At 37.3% G+C, this 23,148-nt stretch overlaps 1 protein-coding gene across 3 annotated transcripts in view; it reads right to left on the bottom strand.

Annotated features, from left to right (window-relative positions):
• Positions 1-23,148, bottom strand: part of PAN3 (PAN3 poly(A) specific ribonuclease subunit) — a 72,356-nt gene that overhangs the window by 16,107 nt on the left and 33,101 nt on the right. For 2 of the 3 annotated variants that reach the window (XM_009882827.1, XM_009882829.1), the window contains 9 exons: positions 22,678-22,828; positions 12,449-12,696; positions 11,766-11,870; positions 11,070-11,127; positions 9,775-9,936; positions 9,493-9,609; positions 9,291-9,392; positions 1,178-1,343; positions 643-730 (listed from right to left, as the gene is read on the bottom strand). In XM_009882827.1, the coding sequence (XP_009881129.1) occupies positions 643-730; positions 1,178-1,343; positions 9,291-9,392; positions 9,493-9,609; positions 9,775-9,936; positions 11,070-11,127; positions 11,766-11,870; positions 12,449-12,696; positions 22,678-22,828 (1,197 nt within the window). The remainder of the gene's footprint in view (positions 1-642; positions 731-1,177; positions 1,344-9,290; positions 9,393-9,492; positions 9,610-9,774; positions 9,937-11,069; positions 11,128-11,765; positions 11,871-12,448; positions 12,697-22,677; positions 22,829-23,148) is intronic. The other variant, XM_009882828.1, reaches the window with a different exon arrangement.

Below are 23,148 nucleotides of genomic sequence, written 5' to 3'. Positions count from 1 at the left end.
ACTCCTCTGCCCAGTGATGCTCCAGATGACTGTGGAACAGTTTTTGTTAAGTCTAAAGGGATTCTTCTTAATTCAGGAATTATGCAGAGTCCACACTTCAGAGAACGCCAGGAGAGCAAGGAAAAAATAGCAGCCTAAAATAAAGATACACTAGAACCTTTTAGGAGTGAGGAGAAGGCCTAGGTGCAGTTATTTAAAAGATCTCTTACTCCTCTGTGAACAGGTATTCAACATAGTTATTTTTCTTAAAATAAGAAAAGATATAGCAGAGCAAAAACTGTTACTGAAGCATTTTGATGTCTAACACTAAATGTAAGATTTTTCTTCTCCTTCCTTTAGAAATCCATTATTTCCAACCATTTCTGACTTAAGTTTGTTAAATACTAATAGTTCAACCTGTTTGGTGAGTTGGCTGAAATTTAAGAAGCAGAAGACAGCAAAATGAGCCTTCGCATTTTGAAATTACAAGCAAATTTGAATAATGCATGGCTGATCCAACATCAAACCAGGAATGAAAAAATACAGTCATTTAGAGATAGATATACTGGACTACAGTTTAATTAAACTACTCGTCTTCCAAAAGGAATCACATCAGTTTTCAGTACTCCCCATGCCAAGTCACCAGCCTAACTGTTGTCTTACCTGAAACTGAGCCATTAATGCCAGTGGATTATTTTGACTGTTGTCAAATGTCAAAACGTCAAATATTCCAACACAATTAACTCGTAACCTTTAGGAACAAGAAGAGAAAAGGAAGAAGTAGCATTAAATTCTGTTGGTTACTCAGTTTTTCCTCTAGCATTCACTGAATGCTTTGATATGACAAAAAAAGTCATCAGTAGTCAGCAAATTACTATGAAGCAGAGAACACTAATTTTACTATTTGATAAAATGCAACAGACAGTTTTCAGTTTACAAATAAATCAACAAATTTCTAAATTGTCAGTAGGGAATCTGAACAGTATTTTGAGGATAATGCGTAAGTCTTCCAAAAATATGTTTAAAACTAACTTTAAAACAAATTTACAAGTTTTAGCATATATTCCTTTTTAGTCTCATAACAGTTAAAAATAACAGTCTTTTCTAGTTAGACTTTGTTATTTCCATAACAGATGCATGGTCAGCAGCTACCATGAGCACAGATCACAGTACACAGGGAGATGAACGCTTTCATTACCTTGTTTTGCCTGTTACTAGAATCTTTGTTGGATCCATAACTCGGCACGCCAGTCCTGCTGTATGAATGGTCCGTAACGCAGAGCTGAGCTGCACAATATATGCCCATATCAAAGACTCTGGAAGCAAGCCGGCGTGCTGCCGCGGTAGAGGTCCATCATGCTGACCTAGAAGCAAAATGTTTTAAGCATCAACAAAAGGCTACTACATAAAATTAAAGCTAGCACATTTTGAAGTATACAATTGATTCCCATACTCATTTCATTCAACTCTTAATAGTCCTCAAAAGACTTATCTATTGTGCTGTAATGGTTGGTTTGTTTTGGTGGGGGTTTTTTTGTTTGTTTGGTTGGTTTAGGTTGGGATTTTTGAAAGGATACCACATTAAAATGCTGACAATTCATTAGGCTGTATTATTTTCACTCTCATGTTCAGGACAACTATGCCGATTTTTAAAGTTTAGGATGAATAATCACCACAAAAAGAGCACTGGTTAGAAATTGCTGAAAGTGGGTGGTACATCAAAATATGCAGGTACTTCAGAAGCAAAAATGCCAGTATTCTGAAACAACAAGCACGTATCACAATAGCCACAACAGAGCCCATTTTACCTCCTTTATTCTAGTAAGGCTTACAAATCAAACGTTCTCTATCACCTGATATGACAAAGTAACAACTGAGTTTCAAATTGCACGGACAAGTCAGACCGGAAGATTCAGTGGCTAAACATCACTGAAGACAACTTCACACATGTTCTGCTGTGACCCAACTCCCTGACAAGTCATCACTGCATGACCCCTGTTCAGTGTGCCCTATGAAAACAATACATCGGTCCCCTTCTAAAAGGATTTGTAGCCCTCCTTTCAACAGTAAAACTAATTCTTTGCACTTACACACCCAAATTCTACATTGCAAACCGCCTCTAAGTGACACTGAGCCAGAGATGAAAAAATAAAGATACATATAGCAAATGTTAGTTTTAGTAAGATGCATGCAATACAAAGAAGTTGCTACTGCTTGCAGAGCACAAAGCTGAAGAGAAGAAAATAGATCCAGAGTGAGACAGTGCATCTCAATTTTACCAGTCATGATAGGCATTTCATGAGGTTGCCTCTGTACTGATTTTGCTGATTTTGAGACCAGTAATACCATTGGTATTCAGGAAAATCATGTAAGTAGCTAATTCCATTGTAAACTGACAGCACTCCTCTCCTCCAAACATTGGGTTTTTTATTTGTTTTGCTGGTTTTTTTCCTCTCCCTACAGGAACATATCAACATATGTGCACTTCCTCAAAGTAAGTTTGTGTGTGTGCGTGCTTGCATGTGTACACACAAACACACACATAGACATGAGCAAGTTAAAAAGTAAAACACATTACTGAAATTTTTACTTTGAATTTACTTAGAAGTTTTACTGATTTTGGAGTGATGGTCTGAGAATGTTCCCAGGTTTCATTTCTAAGTTTTTGTTTGTTTGTTTTTAAACTTTAGTTCATTTTTCAGGTTTAAGGTGCTTTGGTTTAAATTATAAAGGTAAGGACACTGACTCCTTTAAACAGCAGTAAGCCTGGCATGTCTACTGAAGGCTGAATATAATGAGATACTCTCTGTTTTTTCTGGACTCCTGATGAATCATTATGCAAATCACTTCCCACAAACCAGCATACCAGAAGTCTCACGTAGCAAACTTTTTTCCCCTCACGATTCTCCCTCCCTTCAGCATGACAAAATTTATGATCATACAAAATGACTGAGGAGATATAACCTCCTTTATCAGTTGAAGGTCTTTCTCTAGTTACTACTTGCTATAGACTACCCTTTATATTTGGTAAACAGCAACATCTGTGGCGAGTTTAACAAGAATGCGTATGGACACAGTAAGACAGAGTTGCATCTGCATGAAATAAGTATGCCCAGAACAGAAATGTTGCTATATTATCCCAAATAGAGAGAAAAGCCAAAACTTGGTGGTAATTTTTCTGCGTGCAACTTAAAAACAACAGCACTTGCCCCTTTGATTTCCAGATAAAGGCAAAGTAACCAAGAGAATATTCCACATATGCTGAAAAGCTGAAAGATCAGAGTTCAGCACAGCTTCTCACCCTCTATCAGAAAATCTCAATTAAGCAACAATGTTATTTTACTACTGGAAAGACTCGCCAGAGGCTACAGTCAAATCTACTCTGCTGCTTTTAGGCTGGTTGGCTGCACCCCACGTTCCCATACTCTAAAGGTACAAGCTAAAACACTGGAAGAATACATTTTCAAATGCTCTCTTACATATCTATCTGTTTGAAACAAGTAAGATTAAAAGCAGTTCAGTTTGCTGCAACGCTGACTATGAAGTTTGTCCCTTGAAGGCCCATCAGGCCTGCCACAGATGGCATTTGAGCAAGGACCCAAAGAGATGAGACCCAAAAGTTTGCTCTTCAGTCAAAACACACAGCTGAAACCTTTCCAAAAAGTACTGAACACAGTGTAAAAAGTTACAAGAATAAAAGAAAACATCACAAAAATTATAAGAATTACTTTACTCCAATAAGCAGTATTTTAGAGGTTTCATGGTCAATTTGAAAAAGGCTTCCTACCACAGGTTCAATCCACAGTCACAACAGGCAAAATTTCAGGTTATGTTCTTCCCACTACTTTAATCTCTCTGAGATGCAGAGCATATATACTAATGGAAAAGATTAAACATTAAAGAACTGCCATTCCAAAAACACAGGTTATCCATTACTTTTCCTTGCTGCGTTAAGATAAACTCATTGTCAGCATTATTTATTTATAAGTTCTATAGTATGATGTTCTCCACTGAGCAAGAAATGTTGCCTTTGCACTGGTGGGTGTGTGTATATACTACTTTTTCGTTTGTTAAAAAAGCATTCAAATGAAATTCAGTTCCCCAGAGCAAGGATAAAGCCAGGGATGGTCCCGGGGTAGGAAGCAAGAGCTGGGACCACCGGCAGCCAGACCAATTTTACATCATCAGGAACACTGTCGGAAAGCACGCTAACAAACAGCCATTCTCATCAGACAGTTATGAAAAACAAAACCAAAAGCCCAATAAAAAATTTAGGTGCTCACTAAATTGAACCTCTCAGCCCTGTAAATCACTCTTTTACGTTGAGAACTGTGAATTGTTCAGTGTTTGCTTAGAGTGTTCCTGAGTTAAAGTACTGAAAGTAAGGTAAATGCAGCAGTCTTCATTTCTCCCCCCTTCTCCAGGGAAACCTGTGCTTTGGTTTTACATTTCCCAATTTTCAATATACAGAAAGGTTCTGAACTACTAGTGTAGTATTACACTTTGTAAAAAAATCTGAAGATATTGAAAACTTGAATTTACTTTGAAAAAGTCACACCTTTTGGCAGAGGTATTTTAGGATAATTATTAACTCACTTATTTTGTCCTCAACAACAAAAGGTTGACTTTCAATATTCATATATTCTTTCTTCTCGTCACAGTCTAAGTACGCAACCTATTTCTTTTTCAATTGAAGAGGTATTTTATGAAAAAAATATTTAACAACTGGGGATGCAAAAACTGTAAAGTCAGCAGTGAAGTCCATTTTTATGCATTACTTACTACTATTAATGTGTCCAAAGGAAAACAAGGTCCAGGAAACTCACCTATCTTCATTAAAAAGTATCTGTTTGCCGAGAAGCAGAATTTGTGGTGCTGAAAACTACTCTAACAGCATGGACACCAACGTTTAATTATTCAGAGTGTTTTTAATAAACAGACCAAAGGACATATAAAAGGCATGCTTATCTCTGCCAACCACAAAAACCCATCAGGAAAAAGAAAAAAACCTTACTGGCAGCAGTGGATAGTTATTGTTGATTTGCCAGGATTTTCTAGCCGATAGTTTTAAAGACATACATTCAGAATTACCATTTAATTACTGGACTGTTAAGAACAACTTTTCAGTACGTTTAACTTGCTAATTAAAGAGAACATAAATTTCTGCAGAGATAAATGCGCTAACATCTACTATAATCTGAAGTTGAGAAGTATCAGAAAGATGGAAGAAAACCAACAAGTTTCAGAACGAGATTTCATGTTTAGATACTTTTGACAGAAACAAGGGTACTGAGGAAATATGAGGAATGAAAATCAAACAAAAAGGAACTTTTCAAACAAGTAACGATTAACTGAAAATCAAACTCCTGATTTTAAAACTTGTGTAAATTTAGTAAGATATAATAGAACAACATTGGATTATCACACTGCACCACCAGAAGATATAGAGTATTTCATTGCATAAAGAACACAAGCAATAAATTCTATAGCATTCAGAAGTAACAGAGACACTAGTTTACAGTACAAAAAAATAAAGGTAAGCTGCTTTTCCCCCCCCCACACACACCAAATCCCTTCCAAAATAGTTCTGTAACAGGGTCTGTAAATAACATAGCAAAAACAAAAAACCCGAGACTGACCACAGTGACACCAGTGACATGCAAGACAGCTACGTAAACCATAATCCTCATCTTTTAACTGTCAAAGTCTCGTGTTGCCAACTGCAGTGTTCAACATAAATAAGGTTGCATACCTGAAATCAAATTCTCTGAGTTCACTGATCAGGTTGACAGTGTTGTGCCTCCTAAAACCTTTAAAAGCAATTGTACTAATCTGGGCCTCATGCTGCAGAGTACCCAACTTCCATCCATTCCCCTGCTTCTCTTGGGAGTCTCCTCTAGGCAGGCAGACGGCCAAGAAACTCTGTGAGGGGATGGAGAAAGGATCCGTGAAGGCAGGCAATTCTGAGAAATCAAGTTATAGGTATGCAATCTTATTTTTCTCTCTTAAATTGCTCCTTCTACTGAGGACCAGACTAGAAAGAAGCAGTTGCCCCCCCGCCCCCCCAAAAAAGAAAAAAGGCCAAAGCAAAGATGTGCAGAAAGATTTGGCAAAATTGGGGAATGTCAGGTGATTTTTTCCCCCCTAATTTATCTAATAAAAAGACTGGAAGAGCAGGTAATGACAAGTGCCACGGGCAAGAGAGAGTTATCTTTATCCCTGTAAGTTCTGCCACAACAGTTCATTTTAATTAAATAATACTTTGGTTTTGCTGAAGAGAAACTGATGTCTTATTTCCAGTTTCAAAGACCATCCCTGCCTACAGAAGGAAGTTATAGTAGGTCAAATAAAATGGTCCAGATAGCTCGTTATCCTGTTTCAAAGACACATACACTAAAATCGGAACAGTAGCTTGCACTAGATACCTGAGCATATGAACATAAATAGAATATTCTAGTAGCCTCTACAGCTCAGAGAGCTCCTGAGTAAGATGCAGTGTCTGCAGTTAGCAGTCCTCAAGCATTTCTCCTCCACGACTAAGCCCACTTTCCCCTTGAACCCAGGCACATGCCCACAATGATCTGTGACAAAGTTCTATGGCTTAATTATCTTTACAGAAGTTTTGAATTTGCTATCTGGATAGTCTCATTTGCCAGTCCCTGCTTCTAGGCTGGAAGAAATAGCAAACTACTGTTGCTTATTCGTTCTTAATTTATCCCTGATGATTTTTCAGACACCTACCATACTCCAGTCATCTTTAACCCCATCATATCCCTGTCCATCTTTAAGGGCATGAAAAGTACTATTCCACTTTGCTGTTCTTTATACAGAAGCTGTTCCATGGCTTTGATCATCCCTGTCACTTCTCAACTTTGCTGTTCTTCTACAACCTTCAAAATGTGAAAGGAGGACCACAACTACAGATCCGAGTCTATGATGCACCCACATCTTGAATTCAATGTCTTCTGTTTCATTGTTTACTCTTTTCTTATTAATCTGCAACAACGCATTTCCTATTTACTGCTATTCAGCAAGAGGACAATATTTTCCTTAATCTACTTAACTATAGCCCCAGATCTATTACTGAGTGGTAACAGCCACAACAGAGGCCATCATTTTATGTTTAAAGTTAGAGTTATGTTCTCCCTTGATCACATCAGTTTGTTACATCACCTGCTAGAGTATTGCCAAGAGTCCCAGTCTTGTAAGATCCTTCTGCAATCCATCACAACTGGCCTTTGTTTTTAACAATCCAAATAATTTGGTATTATCAGCAAGCTTTGACAGACCATTAATCTTCAGTGCAAATAAATGAACGTGTAAAGAAATACAACTCCCAGCACATATTCTTGCGATACTCCATCAGCGATCTCCCTTCAGTGTGAAAAATCAACTGTTCACTCTTACTGTTTCTTGTCCTCTAACCAGTTATTAACCTGAGAACTTTCTCTTATCTCACAGCCATTTCGTTTCTTTCAGAGACTCTGATGGACTTAATTGAAAACCCAAGATCTTATCTACTGGATATTCCTTCAAAGAACTTTAATAGATTAATGAGACAGAAGTGCCCTTTATATGAGCAAAACTTAGTTCTTTTCCAGTATGACAAAAGAATGTGTCCCAAAGAATTTTATTATATCTTCTATTATTTTATCTAGAACAGACATCATTCTTCTATAATGCTCTAGAGAAGTACAAAAACATAACAAGGACTGATTTACATGGAAATTGAAAACCATGGGTGGGAGATACTCAGAAGTCTAGTCCTGCACATAACAGTCATTCACCTGGCAGTAGGTGTTCCAGGTTTATCCTACCAAATTAGTTTCACATCAGGCTCACTGAATTTGTAATTGCATTCTTTGACTTGCCATGGGATATGACAAGTCAATTTAGGGTTTCCTGTCTGAGATATTACCACCAAAACCAATGGTGGAACTCAAGTTCCAACCTCACTTATACCAGTCAGGTCAGTGCAAAGCCAGTGGGAATTATTCAATACATAAGGGATCTACAAGCTTTTGAATGCATTCACACACTACCAATCCATTATACTCTGATCTACCAGATAGCCAAATGACGTTTTCCATGTCAGCCTTTGAAACAGATTGAATTCACAGCTAAAGGCTCTAATTGCAAAAAGCACGAGAAAGAAGAAACTGTAGCTTCTGCTTCTCTTTATACACTGGCAGCCTAAAGACATTTAGGGAACATCTACTGTAATAAAATAAACAAGGCCAGGTCATAGTCATCTGGTCATCCCTGCTGCTGGATCTGATTTCAGGGTTGGTCCTGCATTGAGCAGGAAGTTGAAGATACCAGAGCTCCAAGGATACCTTCCTACCCTGTCTTTCTGTGATTCCATTCAGCTGCGAGCATCTCTCTCTCTCTCTCAGCATGGCACTGGGCTCTACTAATAGCGTTGGCCTGTTGTGTTCCAGACAACACCTGGATGCAGTCTGTGGGACTACACAGGTCATGAACTGGTTCTAATGGGCAGTGCAATTGGCAGCGTACTATTTTGGAGGGGAAGAGGCTTTAGCCATATGGATATGAGCTGTGCTGGGCAACTTGCTGAGCCACAGACCACGCTGTGACAGGTTTTATTCACAAATGTAGATGCAGTTTTAGTAATTCCTTTGAAGTCATAGTATAAATCCGAAAAAAAAATAAAAAAAATCAGACTTAGGATGTGAAGTTGTGTCTGAAAAGAATTTATGTTACAGGGATTTTTTAAATCCATTTCTTGTCTTAATAAGTACTTCACATTTCAAAACATTAAACAAAACACTGTCTAAATAATCCCCATAATACTTTATGAGGAAAAAAAAATTTGTAAGTAGAGGGCACCTGAACAGCAAGCATCAAATTGACATAGCATGTGTGTTTTATGATTTTGGAAACATCTCAAGTGTCAGGTGTCACTCTGTGACAGACCTGAAACTAGGACCCCAGAATTCTTGGCTTCCAATTTAAACTTATTTCCCTGTCAAAGAACTCTAATTCCCTTACAAACTGACGTCAATTTTGCAAATTAGTCATAAGTCGAATGTGACCAGAAAAGTATATTGTTCATTTTTAGACTTCTATCTTAACTTTTAACTCTAGTCATACTTTTCTGTTATTTAAAAAATACGCATATTCAGAGATTTTACAGCCAGAAAGAGGAGTTCTGATGCCAATCAGCTTATGATATCACAGAACTGATTAGCTAAAAGAGTAAGTTGGAAGACTACTTCTGACCAGCTATTTACTGCTTAAGTATTAGAAATAGTTTACAGAAGTATTGTATGATAATGTATTTTCCTTACCCCATTTTCGTTTTGTGAAATAGGCATCAGCACTAGGGTCATTGAAGTGTCTGCTCATCATAGTCTCTCCTCCAGCATGAAAATCATATGCAAACACAAGAGCTTAAAAATAGAAACATGTGACAATTACTAACTCAAGCACATTTAGAAAAAAAGACTCAACAGATCAGTTGGGAGAAAAAAAAACACCACAAAAACTTACAATGCTCTCCAAACGCTTTAGTGGTAAACACTTCACGCAAGGTTACTATATTTGAGTGCTGAATTTTTTTCCACATGTCAACCAATACCATGCACTTTGTGTTAACGAGACGAAAACCTAGAAAAGAACAAAAACCCATGGTTTAAAAAAAATCTATGTTTTGGAGGAGATTTTTTTAACTTTAACATTTCTTCTGAAACTACTGAAAAGCAACCAGACATTAAAATATGACTAGCATGCTTAGGAATGCTAGTCCTATTGAGACAATTCAATTTTTCTCACCATGTATCCTCCGAAGGCAATATGGCAGGTCATCTTTACTATTTACAGCTTTATAGCATGATGTAATGTACCCAAAGTTGCTTGTTTTCTGTATCCGATTGGGCGGTGGCAGTGGTTCCAAAGGAAAGAGACTGTGGTAGCTGTCCACTTCTGCAGGAACTGCTAAAATCAATTTATACACAGAAACATATTAGGTGTCAGTTGACTTTGAGAGAGTTATTACAGCAGCAGAGAAGATTAAAATGGCTATTATTAACATGTAAATTCTTTTTTAGATGCATGCAAAGTTAAAATTCACTGTTTTAGTTTTAATACCAATATATAGGTTCCTGGAAGATAATCCACAGAGCTAAAATACTTGGTGTAACTCTTTTTCTGAAGGCAGTTAAAATCAAGAGAATAGATGCACAGTTCCACCTGCCATTTTTTCATTTGCCTTAAAAATTCACCCTTCTGAATGATGTTTCTTTGGTGGTTTTTTTTCCTGCATACATTCATAAGTAAGCACCAATTTCCATACAGACTTCATGCCACTGTAAGAACCACATTTTCATCGCAAAAAAGCAAATCTGAATCGTACATGTTTTAACATACTGGTTTAGAAAACAGAGACAGAGGTGCTGAAGGTTTACAAATCAGATTAAGAGATTAACCTTGCAAGAAGAAATACATTGGTACTTCATCTGGATTAGTAAACTAAACTGCCTTTTTTTTTTTTACTGTATCATTGTCATATTAAACACACATTTGAAAAGTAAGGATACTGCAATCAAAAAAGCGATCTGTTTAAATAAAGTTGAACAGTCAGTTGTAAATTCTCCAAAAGACAGGTTACAATGAATAGTATATGCTTCTCTTGCCTGACAACCAGTAAAAAGCCTTCTCTGACATACCAGCCAACACAGTTTAAAACAAACTCATTTGCTAGTTTATATATAGCCTTCAAAAATATATGCATCCTTTAAAGGAATACCAAATATGTACAAAGTAATACAATATTGTTATGAGGCTTTATCGCCTTAATGATTTTTCGTCTCCCAGCAATTTTAAGTACTCTCAACCATTGAAGATCTTCAAAACAGAAGAAAACTACAGAAGAAAGAGAAGCAAGAAACAAATTTCATATTTCTGAAATACTTTGTATCTGGTTATCCATAGCCCAGGCTGATGATTAAAGGCTTCATGAAAAATTAAAAACAGGTGGTGTTTTTTGCAAGATGTTGTTAATATTGTTGAATACGTATGGTTGCAGAACAATATGATTGCAGTTTGGTTTACAAGAAACACTTACTTACCAGGAATATCAGCCTGATCAATCTGGGCCATAGTTATTAAGTGTCTGTTGATCAGTTCCTGAAGAACAAATTAAGTCAAGTTTTGAACATTATAATTCAGCTCATCATTTTTGATAAGTGAACACTACACTATTTTTGAAGTACCAGCTACTTGTACAAAAATAGGGAGTTGATGCAAGTGTCTGGGGCTGGAGGGAGGAGGGGAAGACCACTAACTTGAAAACGTCAATGACAATACATAAATTCTTGAAGGAAGGAGCTGCAGAAGACACATTAGCTAGAGCTAGCATTGACACAGGCACCTACCATAGTAAAGCTGAAATAAGTAACAGTCACAGCCAGCCCTCGGAGAAGGGCTCATCAACTAACACCTGCATATATTTTCATTTCAGTTAGACTTTAAAACTGGATAGGATTACAGCTTAAAGGAATGCTACATAAATGAACTGATGCACACCAAAACAATACACAGAAATAAGAATACTTAGCTGAATCACAGCACGGAGATTAGATTGCAGTCACGTACATTGTAACCTGCCCCCACCCTCTGTTGTACTCCATCCATTACAGGACTTGACTTTTTAAAATTCTCCATAGGGAAAATTGACTGTGTAGATTTTGAGATTTTCTACTATTAGTGATCTTCTAGTTTTTGCCAAGGTTTGCAGTTTTCCTGTAAATTCTCTATCATCTTACCTGTCTGAGCTCATCTGCCATGAAGAAGGAAGGTGCATTTGCTTTTGGCTGCATGTAAGCAACATGAGGTGCAGCTGGATGGTAAATGTGGTAGTTTGGAAATACCTGAAAAAAACCAACAACATTTTAAGCGGTTTAAAATCCTTAAGGATAGGGAAAACAAGGAGTTGTCACCCTTTTAGTTTGAACTACTGAACTACAAAGTCTTCATGCACAGTTCACGTTACAAATATACTGTCAGATAAATTACAATTTCCTTATGCGATACTCACTACTATTGATTTCAAGGGGGGTCGGGGGGGAGGGTGTATGTACACAGTTATTTTAACATTTTTAGAACTGCCTTTTCCCCTCCACTGTAAGAGTTATTTAACCTATCAGAAGAAAAAATAAATCTGAATTTCTGATATTTTCTCACTACATATGTATCCACTGAGACATACATAAAATGCTTTCTTTCTATTGCTGTATAAAAAACCCAAAACTCTACATAGAGGTATGAAAAATACATTAAAAAAAACCTCTCTGGTCCTTAAATTTCAGTGATTTTGGAGAACTACAACAAATAAAGATCAAATCTTCATACAGAACAAGGGTTTCAGAGTGTTAAGAATAATCTCTGTAGTATCAACCAAGTCAGCATTTGGCAACTCTGTATACTTCTGTATCAAAAGCAAACATACCATTCCTGTGAGAGGTGCTGGAGTTGTATCAGTGTAGAAGTACGTTGTTCCACCCACTGTTTCCTTCTGGATCACCTGGCCAGTAGATGGAGGCTGAGAGACAGCATTAGCGACAGAAGCAGAGGCACTAGTAGGCACCATATAGTTTGCTGGGTTAGGAGTATGACTTCTTCTTCGAGGAGCAGGAGATGTGTGCGGAGTTATTTTGGGGGAATGAAGAGGAGAAGATCCTGCTGACAGTGACATTCCTTAAAGAAACACAAGAAGATACTCTTGATCAAATCTGTTATCCAAAAAAAAAAAAATAGCATTTTGAAAAAAATAGCCTTCACTACCAATAGTATTCTGAGCAGGAGAGGTGCTTAAGGATTGCTATATCTATTTGAAGAGTTAAAATGTAAAACATTAAGAGCAAGACTGAACTGATACATTTTCCCCAAAAATCTTTCCTTAGTTCAGAGAGAAAGGACTTGGGAACTTAAGATCTACACATGAAGAACTGGAATGAAAGATGTAGAAGTAGCAGAAAGGGGGAAACAAATCAAATTAATGCTGTGTCTGTAACAGAGTTTATTAAACCACAAAAAGATAAAATATTAGAATCATAGAATTATTTTGGTTGGAAGAGACCTTTAAGATCATTAAGTCCAACCGTTAACCTAGCCCTGTCAAGTTACCACTAAACCATGTCCTTCAGCACCACATCTACACATCTTTTAAATACCTCCTGGGATGGTCACTCAACCACTTTCCTGGGCAGCCTGTTCCAATGCTTGACAACCCTTTCTGTGAAGAAGTTTTCCCTAATATCCAATCTAAACCTCCCTTGACACAACTTGAGGCCATTTCCTCTTGTCCTATTGCCTGTTACTTAGGAAACAGACCCCCACCTCACTACAACGTCCTTCAGGTAGCTGTAGAGAGCAATAAGGTCCCCCCTCAGCCTCCTTTTCTCCAGACTAAACAACCCCAATTCCCTCAGCCACTCCTCATAAGACTTGTGCTCTACACCCCTCACCAGCTTCGCTGCCCTTCTCTGAACATGCTCCAGCACCTCCATGTTCCTCCTGGAGTGACAGGCCCAAAAATGAACACCGTACTGGAGGTGTGGCCTCACCAGTGCCAAATACATGCAGACAATCACTGCCCTAGTCCTGCTGGCCACACTATTCCTGATACAGGCCAGGATGTCGTTGGCCTTCTTGGCCACCTGGGCAAACTGCTGCCTCACATTCAGCCGGCTGTCAACGAACACCCCCAGGTCCCTTTCCACCAGGCAGCTTTCCAGCCACTCTTCCCCAAGCCTGTAGTGCTGCATGGGGTTGTTGTCACCCAAGTACAGGACCTGGCACTTGGCCTTATTGAACCTCATACCACTGGCCTCAGCCCATCGATCCAGCCTGTCCAGACCCCTCTGTAAAGCCTTCCTACCCTCAAAGCAGATCAACACTCCCACCCAGCTTGGCGTCATCTGCAAACTTACTGACGGTGCACTCAAGCCCCTTGTGCAGGTTGTTGATAAAGACAGTAAGGAGAACAGGTCCCAATACAGAGCACCACATGCAACTGGCCGCCAACTGGATTTATCTTCATCCACCACAACTCACAGCTCAGCCATCCAGCCAGTTTTTTACCCAGCAAAGCGTATGTCCATCCAAGCTATGAGCAGCCAGTTTCTCCAGGAGAATGCTGTGGGAAATGGTGTCAAAAGCTTTACTAAAGTTTAAGTGGACAACATCCACAGCCTTTCCCTCATCCACTAAGCAGGTCACCTTGTCACAGAAGGAGATCAGGTTAGTCAAGCAGGGTCTGCCTTTCATAAACCCATGCTGACAGTGCCTGATCGCCTGGTTGTCCTGCAGGTGCCTTGTGATGGCACTCAAGATAATCTGCTCCATAACCTTCCCTGGCACCGAGGTCAGACTGACAGGCCTGTAATTCTCTGGATCCACCTTGTGGCCCTTCTTGTAGATGGGCATCACATTTGCTAGCCTCCAGTCAACTGGGACCACCTAGTTAACAAGGACAGCTGATAAATGACAGAAGGTGACTTGGTGAGCACTTCCACCAGCTCCCTCAGTACCCTTGGGTAGACACCATCTGGCCCCATGGACTAGTATGTGTCTAAGAGGTGTAGTAGCTTGCTAACCATTCCCTCTTGGATTATGGGGGGTTCATTCTGCTCCCCATCCCTGTCATCCAGCTCCAGGGGCTGGGTACCCAGAGAACAAGTGGTCCTACTATTAAAGAATGAAGCAAAGAAGGCATTAAGTACCTCAGCCTTTTCCTCATCCTTGGTTACTATGTTTCCCCCCACATCCAATAAAGGATGGAGATTCTCCTTAGTCCTCCTTTTGTTGATGTATTCATAGAAACAGTCTTTCATGGCAGTAGCCATATTAAGTTCTAGTTGGGCTTTGGCCCTTCTAATTTTCTCCCTGCATAGCCTCATGAAATCTTTGTAGTCTTCCTGAGTGGCCTGCCCCTTCTGCCATAGGCCATAAACCTTCCTTTTCTTCCTGAGTTCCAGCCAAAGCTCTCGGTTTAGCCAGGCTGGTCTTCCCTGCCAGCTCATCTTATGGCACATGGGGACAGCCAGCTCCTGTGACTTTAAGACTTCCTTCTTGAAGAATGTCCAGCCTTCCTTTACCCTTCAGGACTGCCTCCCAAGGGACTCTATCAACCAGTCTCCTAAACAGGTCAAAGTCTGCCCTCTGGAAGGCTAAAGAGGCAGTTTTACTAATCCCCTTCCTTACTTCTCCAAGAATTGAAAACTATCATTTCGTGATCACTATGCCCAAGACAGCCTCCAACCTTCACATCAGCCACAAGTCCTTCTCTGTTAATGACTTCTAAACAAAGTGCATCAGTGGGAAAAAGAAGAGCAACTTTTTTTTTTTTTTTGCACACACACTTTTTAGTTACCAAAAACTAGTTTAGTTGCTTCAAGAGTCATTGTACGCAGAATTCTCAGATATGCTTATTTATAAAAGTTTAAATCTCAAAGAAACCTTTCAGGGCGAGGAATAGATTACCCTACAGAAAACTCCTATATTACGAGGAGAAGATCCTAGATATCTAGATATTCAGATTAATACAAAGGAGATCATCTATGAAATATATTGTTTCTCAGCTCAGATTGGGATGTACTTTCTCTTCGTTAGCAGTCAGAACTATATTAGTCATACTACATTTTTATTTTAAAGTATGTAAGATACACAACTTTTATATTTAATGCTCAATGAAGAGCTGAGAATTCTTCTCTAATTAAGAATTCAGTTAGTACTCAGACATTTGCTTGAATTGCTTCCATTTATAAACTTCCATTATGAATGGAAGTAATTTAAGCAAATATCTGATTAATAAAAGCAAGAGCAACTTTTTTTTGCATACACACTTTTCAGTTACCAAAAGCTAGTTTAGTTACTTCAATCAAGAGTTACTGTACGCAGAGTTCTCAATATGTATCATCAGTAATGTGTAGGAGTGTTTTTACACTCATGTCTTGTCTCTACAGTAGTTACATCCCTCCTACATTTACTTTTTTCTTTTTTAAGACAAACCACAAAAGCAAATAATTTTAGTATTAACAGTTTAATCAGTGGTTGGGGGAAAATTATTTTCAAGCTATATTATCCTAATAATATTAACAGAATGTTTGTAACCTTTCATTTAGCTCCAATCATGTACTTTTTTGACATCTCAAAAACTACATGTATTAATTCAGCACAATTATTTCTTTTGTTCTTGAAAAGTGAATAGTTCCAACAAAATAAGATTTTTTCAATGTAAACCATAAGAAAAATCTTACACCTTCCTCTTCAGTCGGGTCTCCTCAGTCATTTCTTCTTTTTATAAAATATAAAAATATAAAATATAAAAATATGAAAAATTCTGAAAATATGAAAAAAGTCTACACTTTTCTGGGCCAGAACTTTTCTTTATATTAATACATACACATGTGTGTACACACACATTATAGATAAGCAATAGTGTGGGATAACTGCTTGCTGATTAGTGTATTAACTTAATCAAATGTGAATTATATAATAGGCACTTCTGAATGTTGAATTTTTAAAGTACTTCTGAATGGTACATAAGTAGTGTCCTAAAAATCTGTTTACAAATCAACTGTATGACTATAAAATGTTACACATTATGATAGCAGTAGTTTACGCTACAAAAGAAAGTAAGTTTCCATTAAGGTAAAAAGTTGCCTTGAGTGACTGAGTAACACAAATATTTCAACAGCTACAGATGGTTACATTTTTAACAAAAGATTAAAACATGAATGCATTCTTAATCCACTGTGGGAAAAAAGCAATTTGAAAGGAAATAATATATTACTATTAAAATTTGAAGGATGGCTAATTAAAGTGGCCATAAAACTGAAGCAGCTCTACAATTCGTGTTTATGATGTCCAAGGGATTCTCTTCATCTATGGAAAGTTATTGACATATCTTTTCACTCTATTCAATAAAATGTAGTATTAACTGAAGTCTTCACAAACATGTAATCTCTACCCAGATAGAAATAACTGGATTCAAGAAACTTTTTTTCTTTTTCCAATAAAACATTCAACTGTAGGAAACTAGGAAAAAAACCCAGCAGCCTTCATATATACTAATGAAAAATTAACCGAAGACTCCTCTACTTTAAAATAAAAACTGTACATACACAAGACAGTATACTGTAAATCTTATCTTAAAAATGAAAGTGATGACTTGCAACCTTGCTAAAATTATATTGTGACCTTCTACTGACAGTTTCTCAGAAAAAAATTAAATCTATTACTGGTGGTTCTTACTGATACAATTTTAAACAATTTCAACTGTAAGATTTACTTTTTAAAAAAATTTATTCCTACCAAAGAATAGTTACAAACATAAATCCTTCATGTCTTTGCTTGGGTATTAACTCAAGATTGAAAGAAAATGAAGACAGTCAGAGTTACACAAATCCTTTCAAACATCCTTCCAGTCCCAGTTAGGTCTGATTTTGGAAGGACATTGAGAGTTCAATGAAAATCATCTGGTGGGCAGAACATATGGACTTCTCATTTGCCAGTATATATACAGTAAGTTCAAGATATGAGAGAAGCTTGTCTATAGTTTGGTTTTATACTACTATAACAATATAAAACAAGTTGCAAGGAATTTGCTGTTAGTGCTGCGGTGGGTACTGATAGGCTGGGGCAGCGAATACTAAAGGTGATAAACTCTTTTGAGATGTGCATTAAATTCTGCAGAGTCTAAATAAGTATTAAAAGTACAATATCACATAAAAAAGAACACTTAAGACAGTGAAACTGATGCACAGCTAGGTACTTACGGAATCAAGTAAGTGGGTGCACAAACTCAAGCAGATCTCACCAACTTTGTTAGTATTTCAATCAGTTAAAACCTTACTAATATTAATATTTAACCACAACAAAATAGAATTAGAAGAAAATACAGAAAAATGGTTATATTAAAAGGTGAACATATATTCCCACTGACTCATACTGAAGTAAAAAGTTGGTACTGAACATGTGATAGTAACAATGTGGTGAATATGGAACCACCCCTCACAGAATTAGACAAGCTATTTACATAAACATGTATCAACTTAAAGGCCTAAGAAAAAATGGGGTTTGAATAATCTATTTATGGTGTATTTATATATAAGAAAATGTTATTATAGATTTATATTTATAGAAATATAGATAAGTGGGGAAGTCAGGATAGATATAGAGAACTCTCTTTTTAAGCTTTCCCTATGAGACAGTTGAGCATTCCCCTATATTAAAACTCAAACACCAACAGGAGTACTAAGACAAACACAAAAAAGCCCACTTCAAATTGTCCTTCCTGAGACTTATCTACTAGTAAAGGTGTCTCTCAATTCCTTGTCTCAGTGAATATTAATACCCTTCATGAAGAGGTCAAATACTATCTTGAAAGGTAAACTGCAAGGAGAAAGGGCTTCTTTCACTTCACAATTATTTACATCTAAAAAATGGTGTTGTGGTAGGTCTTTTCACAACATGCACAGTGACTTTACCGGCTACGTACACATACCTGGAACTCCTGCTGCTATTCTCATTTTGGATAGAGAAAGACATCATATTTACATATCCGTCTTTATTGTCATATTTTCACTTCTTGCACTGGTTTTTATTTTTGAAATTTCATTGTGACTAAGGAAATGGGAGTGGTAGACTTTGAAATTCCAGGCAGTGCCCAAAGATATTTTATGAGATTAACACTTCTAAAAGCTTTGCAGCATGCAATGTATTTGAATTAAAAGCTAGGTTGTATTTTGAACATGAGAATTCATACAGATAAAGAGGATCAAAGAAAGGGCATCAAGCATGAACTTTCATTAAGGACTCAGTGTCTACAGTTTTTGGATTGAATGAGAATTTCCAACTTAGCGAAGCAGGATTTCATTAAGCTCATGTGTATGCAAATCAGCTGACCTGCAACATAAATACTTTAAAAAAAAACCTACAAATTTTGCCTACTAATTCACTCATCTACAACCATATCCCTATGCCTCTACAGCTTGTAACACATTCAGACGTCAAAAATTAATGTGATAAAATGTTAAATACTTAAAGTTCTGTACTTCAGAGATACTCTAGACTACTAGGTACATTTTGAGGAATGACAAATAAAAGTAAATAATAAAACCAGACTATTTCAAGAACTTAAAGCAGCATCCTTAAATTCATTAAATATTTCTCTTTATTATAAGCTTTCCATCAGGCCATCAGCATTGCAGCTGTGTATTCCAAGTTAATTAAATCTGCTTAATTCCCTAAGCAACTTTAAAGTCATCGGTTCTTTCTCCTCAATTTTATTTGGGGGGGGGAACCACCCTAATTTTATAGTCCCTTTGCCTTCTTCCTCTCTTGTATTATTCTGAAATGACTGTGGAATTTCCTCCACAGAACAACTGCACCATACTTGATACGGGAGGTCAGAACAAGCTCTTGGGGCCTTAGGCCACTCAAACCACCTCAGCTTAAACACTCCATTTCCAACTGGACTCATAAGCTCCAAGAACTACAGTCTCGTAGCCCATCATGAATGGAGATGTGTCAACCAGAAACAAGCACATCACCTTCACGCTCCTGGCTCCTAAGTCTGCAGGTTCAGACTGGCAGCAAGAATGGGATCTCTTACATTCTGCATAAGCTCAGAGCCTGTCTTGGACTAAATATAGAAGCACCAGCAATTTGCTGTCATTTCTGTTGATGACAAAGGCATCACTCTTGAGCTGTAACCTAGCTTAAGTAAACCCAAGCCAGACACAGATTTTCTCTGCTGGCTATACATCTGTTTTCTCTTAAGTTTAACACAGCAATGATGTCTTATTACTTCAATGACATTCACAAATTTCTTTCATAAGCTTTGTTTCATATTTTAATAGCAATATTACTCTGAAACCACTACACAGAACTCGATAAGATAAGCTTGCTAGCAAAAGTACTATTCGAAGATTGTCAACAACTCACTAAATTTCCCATACAAACAGGATGTGTTTGCCAGAAAGGGAATGGAAGGAGCAAAAAAAGGGTATTATCCAGGGGAGCTTAACAAAAGTTTGGAGAGGGTGAAGATCTGTTCAAAGCTCTTTAATAGGACAATTCTTTCCAGTGATTTGTGTAAGTCACGTTTTATCTCACTATGTTTCCTATTATATTACAGACTGCCAAGATGAAGACTGACTCTGTGTTGAAATTATGCTAGAAAGCACTTATCTAAGTAAATACACATAAAAGTAGGAATAACCTTAGCCATTAGGACATAGCATGGAAGATGTTAGGTGTGGATACAACAAGTTTAACAGTAAAGTATGTTACATTATGTTGTCACTTTTTCCAGTACTTCTCCAGTACTGTTGATAAGACAGGCAGAACAAATGTTTTCCAAGGACAATCAATTTTGTGAAGTTATCTGTGAAATACTAGATGTCAAAAGTGGCTTTGATTTACACCTGCCTTTAGGGAAATCTCAAAAAGAACTTAATTTTTTCCATCATCAAGTGGGAAATTAAAGGATCATTCTCACCATTTACCTGCTTTGTTATGGGTGAACCAAACTATGGAACTTCTAACAAACTGTTCCTACTACATTTCCTTATTTCTTTTGAAATACTCATTTCCTCCAGTTTCCTCCATAAACTACTATAAGCAATCTTAATCTCATGAAAATGTTTAAATTTTTCACACATTTCCTGAAAGTTATTCTACTGGAGTATATATACCATTTAACTGGAAGGAGACTTACCTTTATTTAAAGGAAAATTCTTATAAACTCTTTATATGGGTTTCATTTGAATTTTTTTTCATTTATTGAAAGCTAACAGATCCCAACAATAATTTTTAATGACAATTTCATAACATACTTAAATCTTTTTTTATTCTGTTATCCAGCATGGCCTAAATGGTGAAGTCTCCTCACATGTAAAGTCTGCTTTCTTATTTAAGAACCTAATTGTTTAGAAAGAGCACCTCCTCACTCAGCTTGAGGTAAGAGAAGTTTTTGTGGATGTATACTATTGACAGTTAAACCATTTAAATAAACACCTATGAGTATTATTTACACAGGACGCTTAGGTTCAGAGAATTCCGCACTCAGTGTAGAGAAAGAAGCTTCTAGAGAAATTAAGAGCACCCAACCCACATGCCTATTCTGAACTATGTTCTTTTTAATTTCACAAGAAGAGCAGGGAAATAAGCCAACTTTGCCTGAAGTTCACTCTTGCGAATACTCCCCCGTCCCTCTCATCCATAAACAATAGTATTTGAGCCCAGACAATTTTCAGCATTGGCATCTATATTTCTAGGAGCTCAAGTTGTTGTGCGAACTTCTTTCATCAACAGTGTTACTTATCCTTTTAAGTGTTACTTACAGATAGTAAAGAAATTGGACTGTGAAGGATCCCTCTGAGATCCCACTGGACACTTTCCAAAAGCAGATCATTTTACTGTATCCTATTTACTCCTTTATACACTTTTCAATCCAGGTGACAAGGCTGAGAGGCATATAAACACAACAGTTTTCCAATAAGACTGTACAGCACAACATAGTATGAAGCAGACACAGTACTGCAACATGTTCATTTGGTCAGCAGAAACAGCAATCGCTTTTCTAGCCTGTTCCGATAGTTATAACATGCGAGCTAAGTGCTGGCTTCTTTCATATTGACACAGATTTATCCCCTGGCATCAGGGAAGACTGAAGTTCAGTTTAACAGATGGTAATTGCCAATACTGGTTTAAAAATGCAAACATTTACAATATTTGCCCCTCTGCCTTTTGGCAGCTACCTAATGCTTCTTGTCCCTCAAAAGAGATTGCCAAAAGGTTTAAGTGCATACAGAAACTTGCTAAAGGATCTGCAATGTGTAATGTCCAGATCTGCTGATCACTACACTTAGAACTATTTCATTTTATTAAAAAAAAAAGAAAATTAGAATTAAGCTAACTTTTTAAGATCAGAAGTCCAAAAGATTCATGAAGAGCTTGAACTTTTTAAGTGAAAAAAACCTAATTAAAAAATCTTGTCACTCAGAACTGTTTGACTGCATGGAACACACTTCACTGATAGTTTTAAATGTGGGAAACAATCATAAATTGGTGATTTGAGATTACACATGACAGATGCAATAACAACTAACACTACTTTGCAAGGCAAATTATTTTAGAATAAGCTTATCTTCTGCTTTTTGTTTTTCATCAAGATTAAGTCCTCTTATATACTCACTAACATTGAAAATAATTACTTCTACATTACTTACTCTAGCAACAAATCAAAAGAGCTGATCAACATGTGGTAATCAGAGCATATATTCATTGTAGACTGCAGTGCATTTCTAGACTAGGGGCAGTTTAAATCATCTTCAGGTACTGCTCTGGCAAGGACTACCTGGACCACAGTATGTAATAACTCAGCACCCCTTTCCCCCAAAAATTGCAGAGTAAAAGTTAGGCTGAGTTAATTTCAGTGCTGCTGTGGCTGAACAGATTTCACAGCCTGCAGTGTTATTTCCATACTACTGGAAGATAAATCCCATCTTCCTGCACTTTTATATGCTTGAAGATTGCCTTAAAATTAAAAGCTAAAGCAGGAGGTGGCTACATTTATACCCAATAAACCTGATCCCTATCTATACAGGGTTACGTTTGACATTAAGTTAAAAGAAGTAACTGTACTACAAATCATTACTCTCAACTTACCTGGTGCTAGCCCAGCAGTAGCAGGACTTCCCATGGAGGGGTGAGAGAACAAGGCTTGAGAGAAGGCAGACATACTTGACTGGGATACATTACTCAGCCTGGAGGTTGATCCTCCTTTAGGAATAAACTCACTTGCAGAAGGATTTGGTGTCTGTTTAAAAACAAACGTAAATTAAATGTTTATTTTAAATGTGAAGAGATGGACAGTGCCTATTTAGTAGAACATACTTTCTAGGCAAGCCTACTGAGTGCAGGGGATATTTTTAAGTTACATACAGCTTGCTGACAAAACCAGCAGATACTGGAAGCTCATCTGCACTAACAAATTTAAACGTGTTTCTAGCTTACATCTGAAGTAGCATTAGCAAGCTTTCCGTATGAACAGCTGATACACGAGTTCATACACTTTGCAGAAGGCTTTCCATAAGTATTACATTATAAAGCTGGAGAACAGACTCGACACTGGGAAAA

The sequence above is a fragment of the Charadrius vociferus genome, unplaced genomic scaffold (genome assembly GCF_000708025.1).
Source record: "Charadrius vociferus isolate BGI_N301 unplaced genomic scaffold, ASM70802v2 scaffold93, whole genome shotgun sequence".
NCBI classification, from domain to species: Eukaryota; Metazoa; Chordata; class Aves; order Charadriiformes; family Charadriidae; genus Charadrius; species Charadrius vociferus.
The sequence above is the reverse complement of the archived record's forward strand: the minus strand, read 5'-3'. Positions and strand labels throughout refer to the sequence as shown.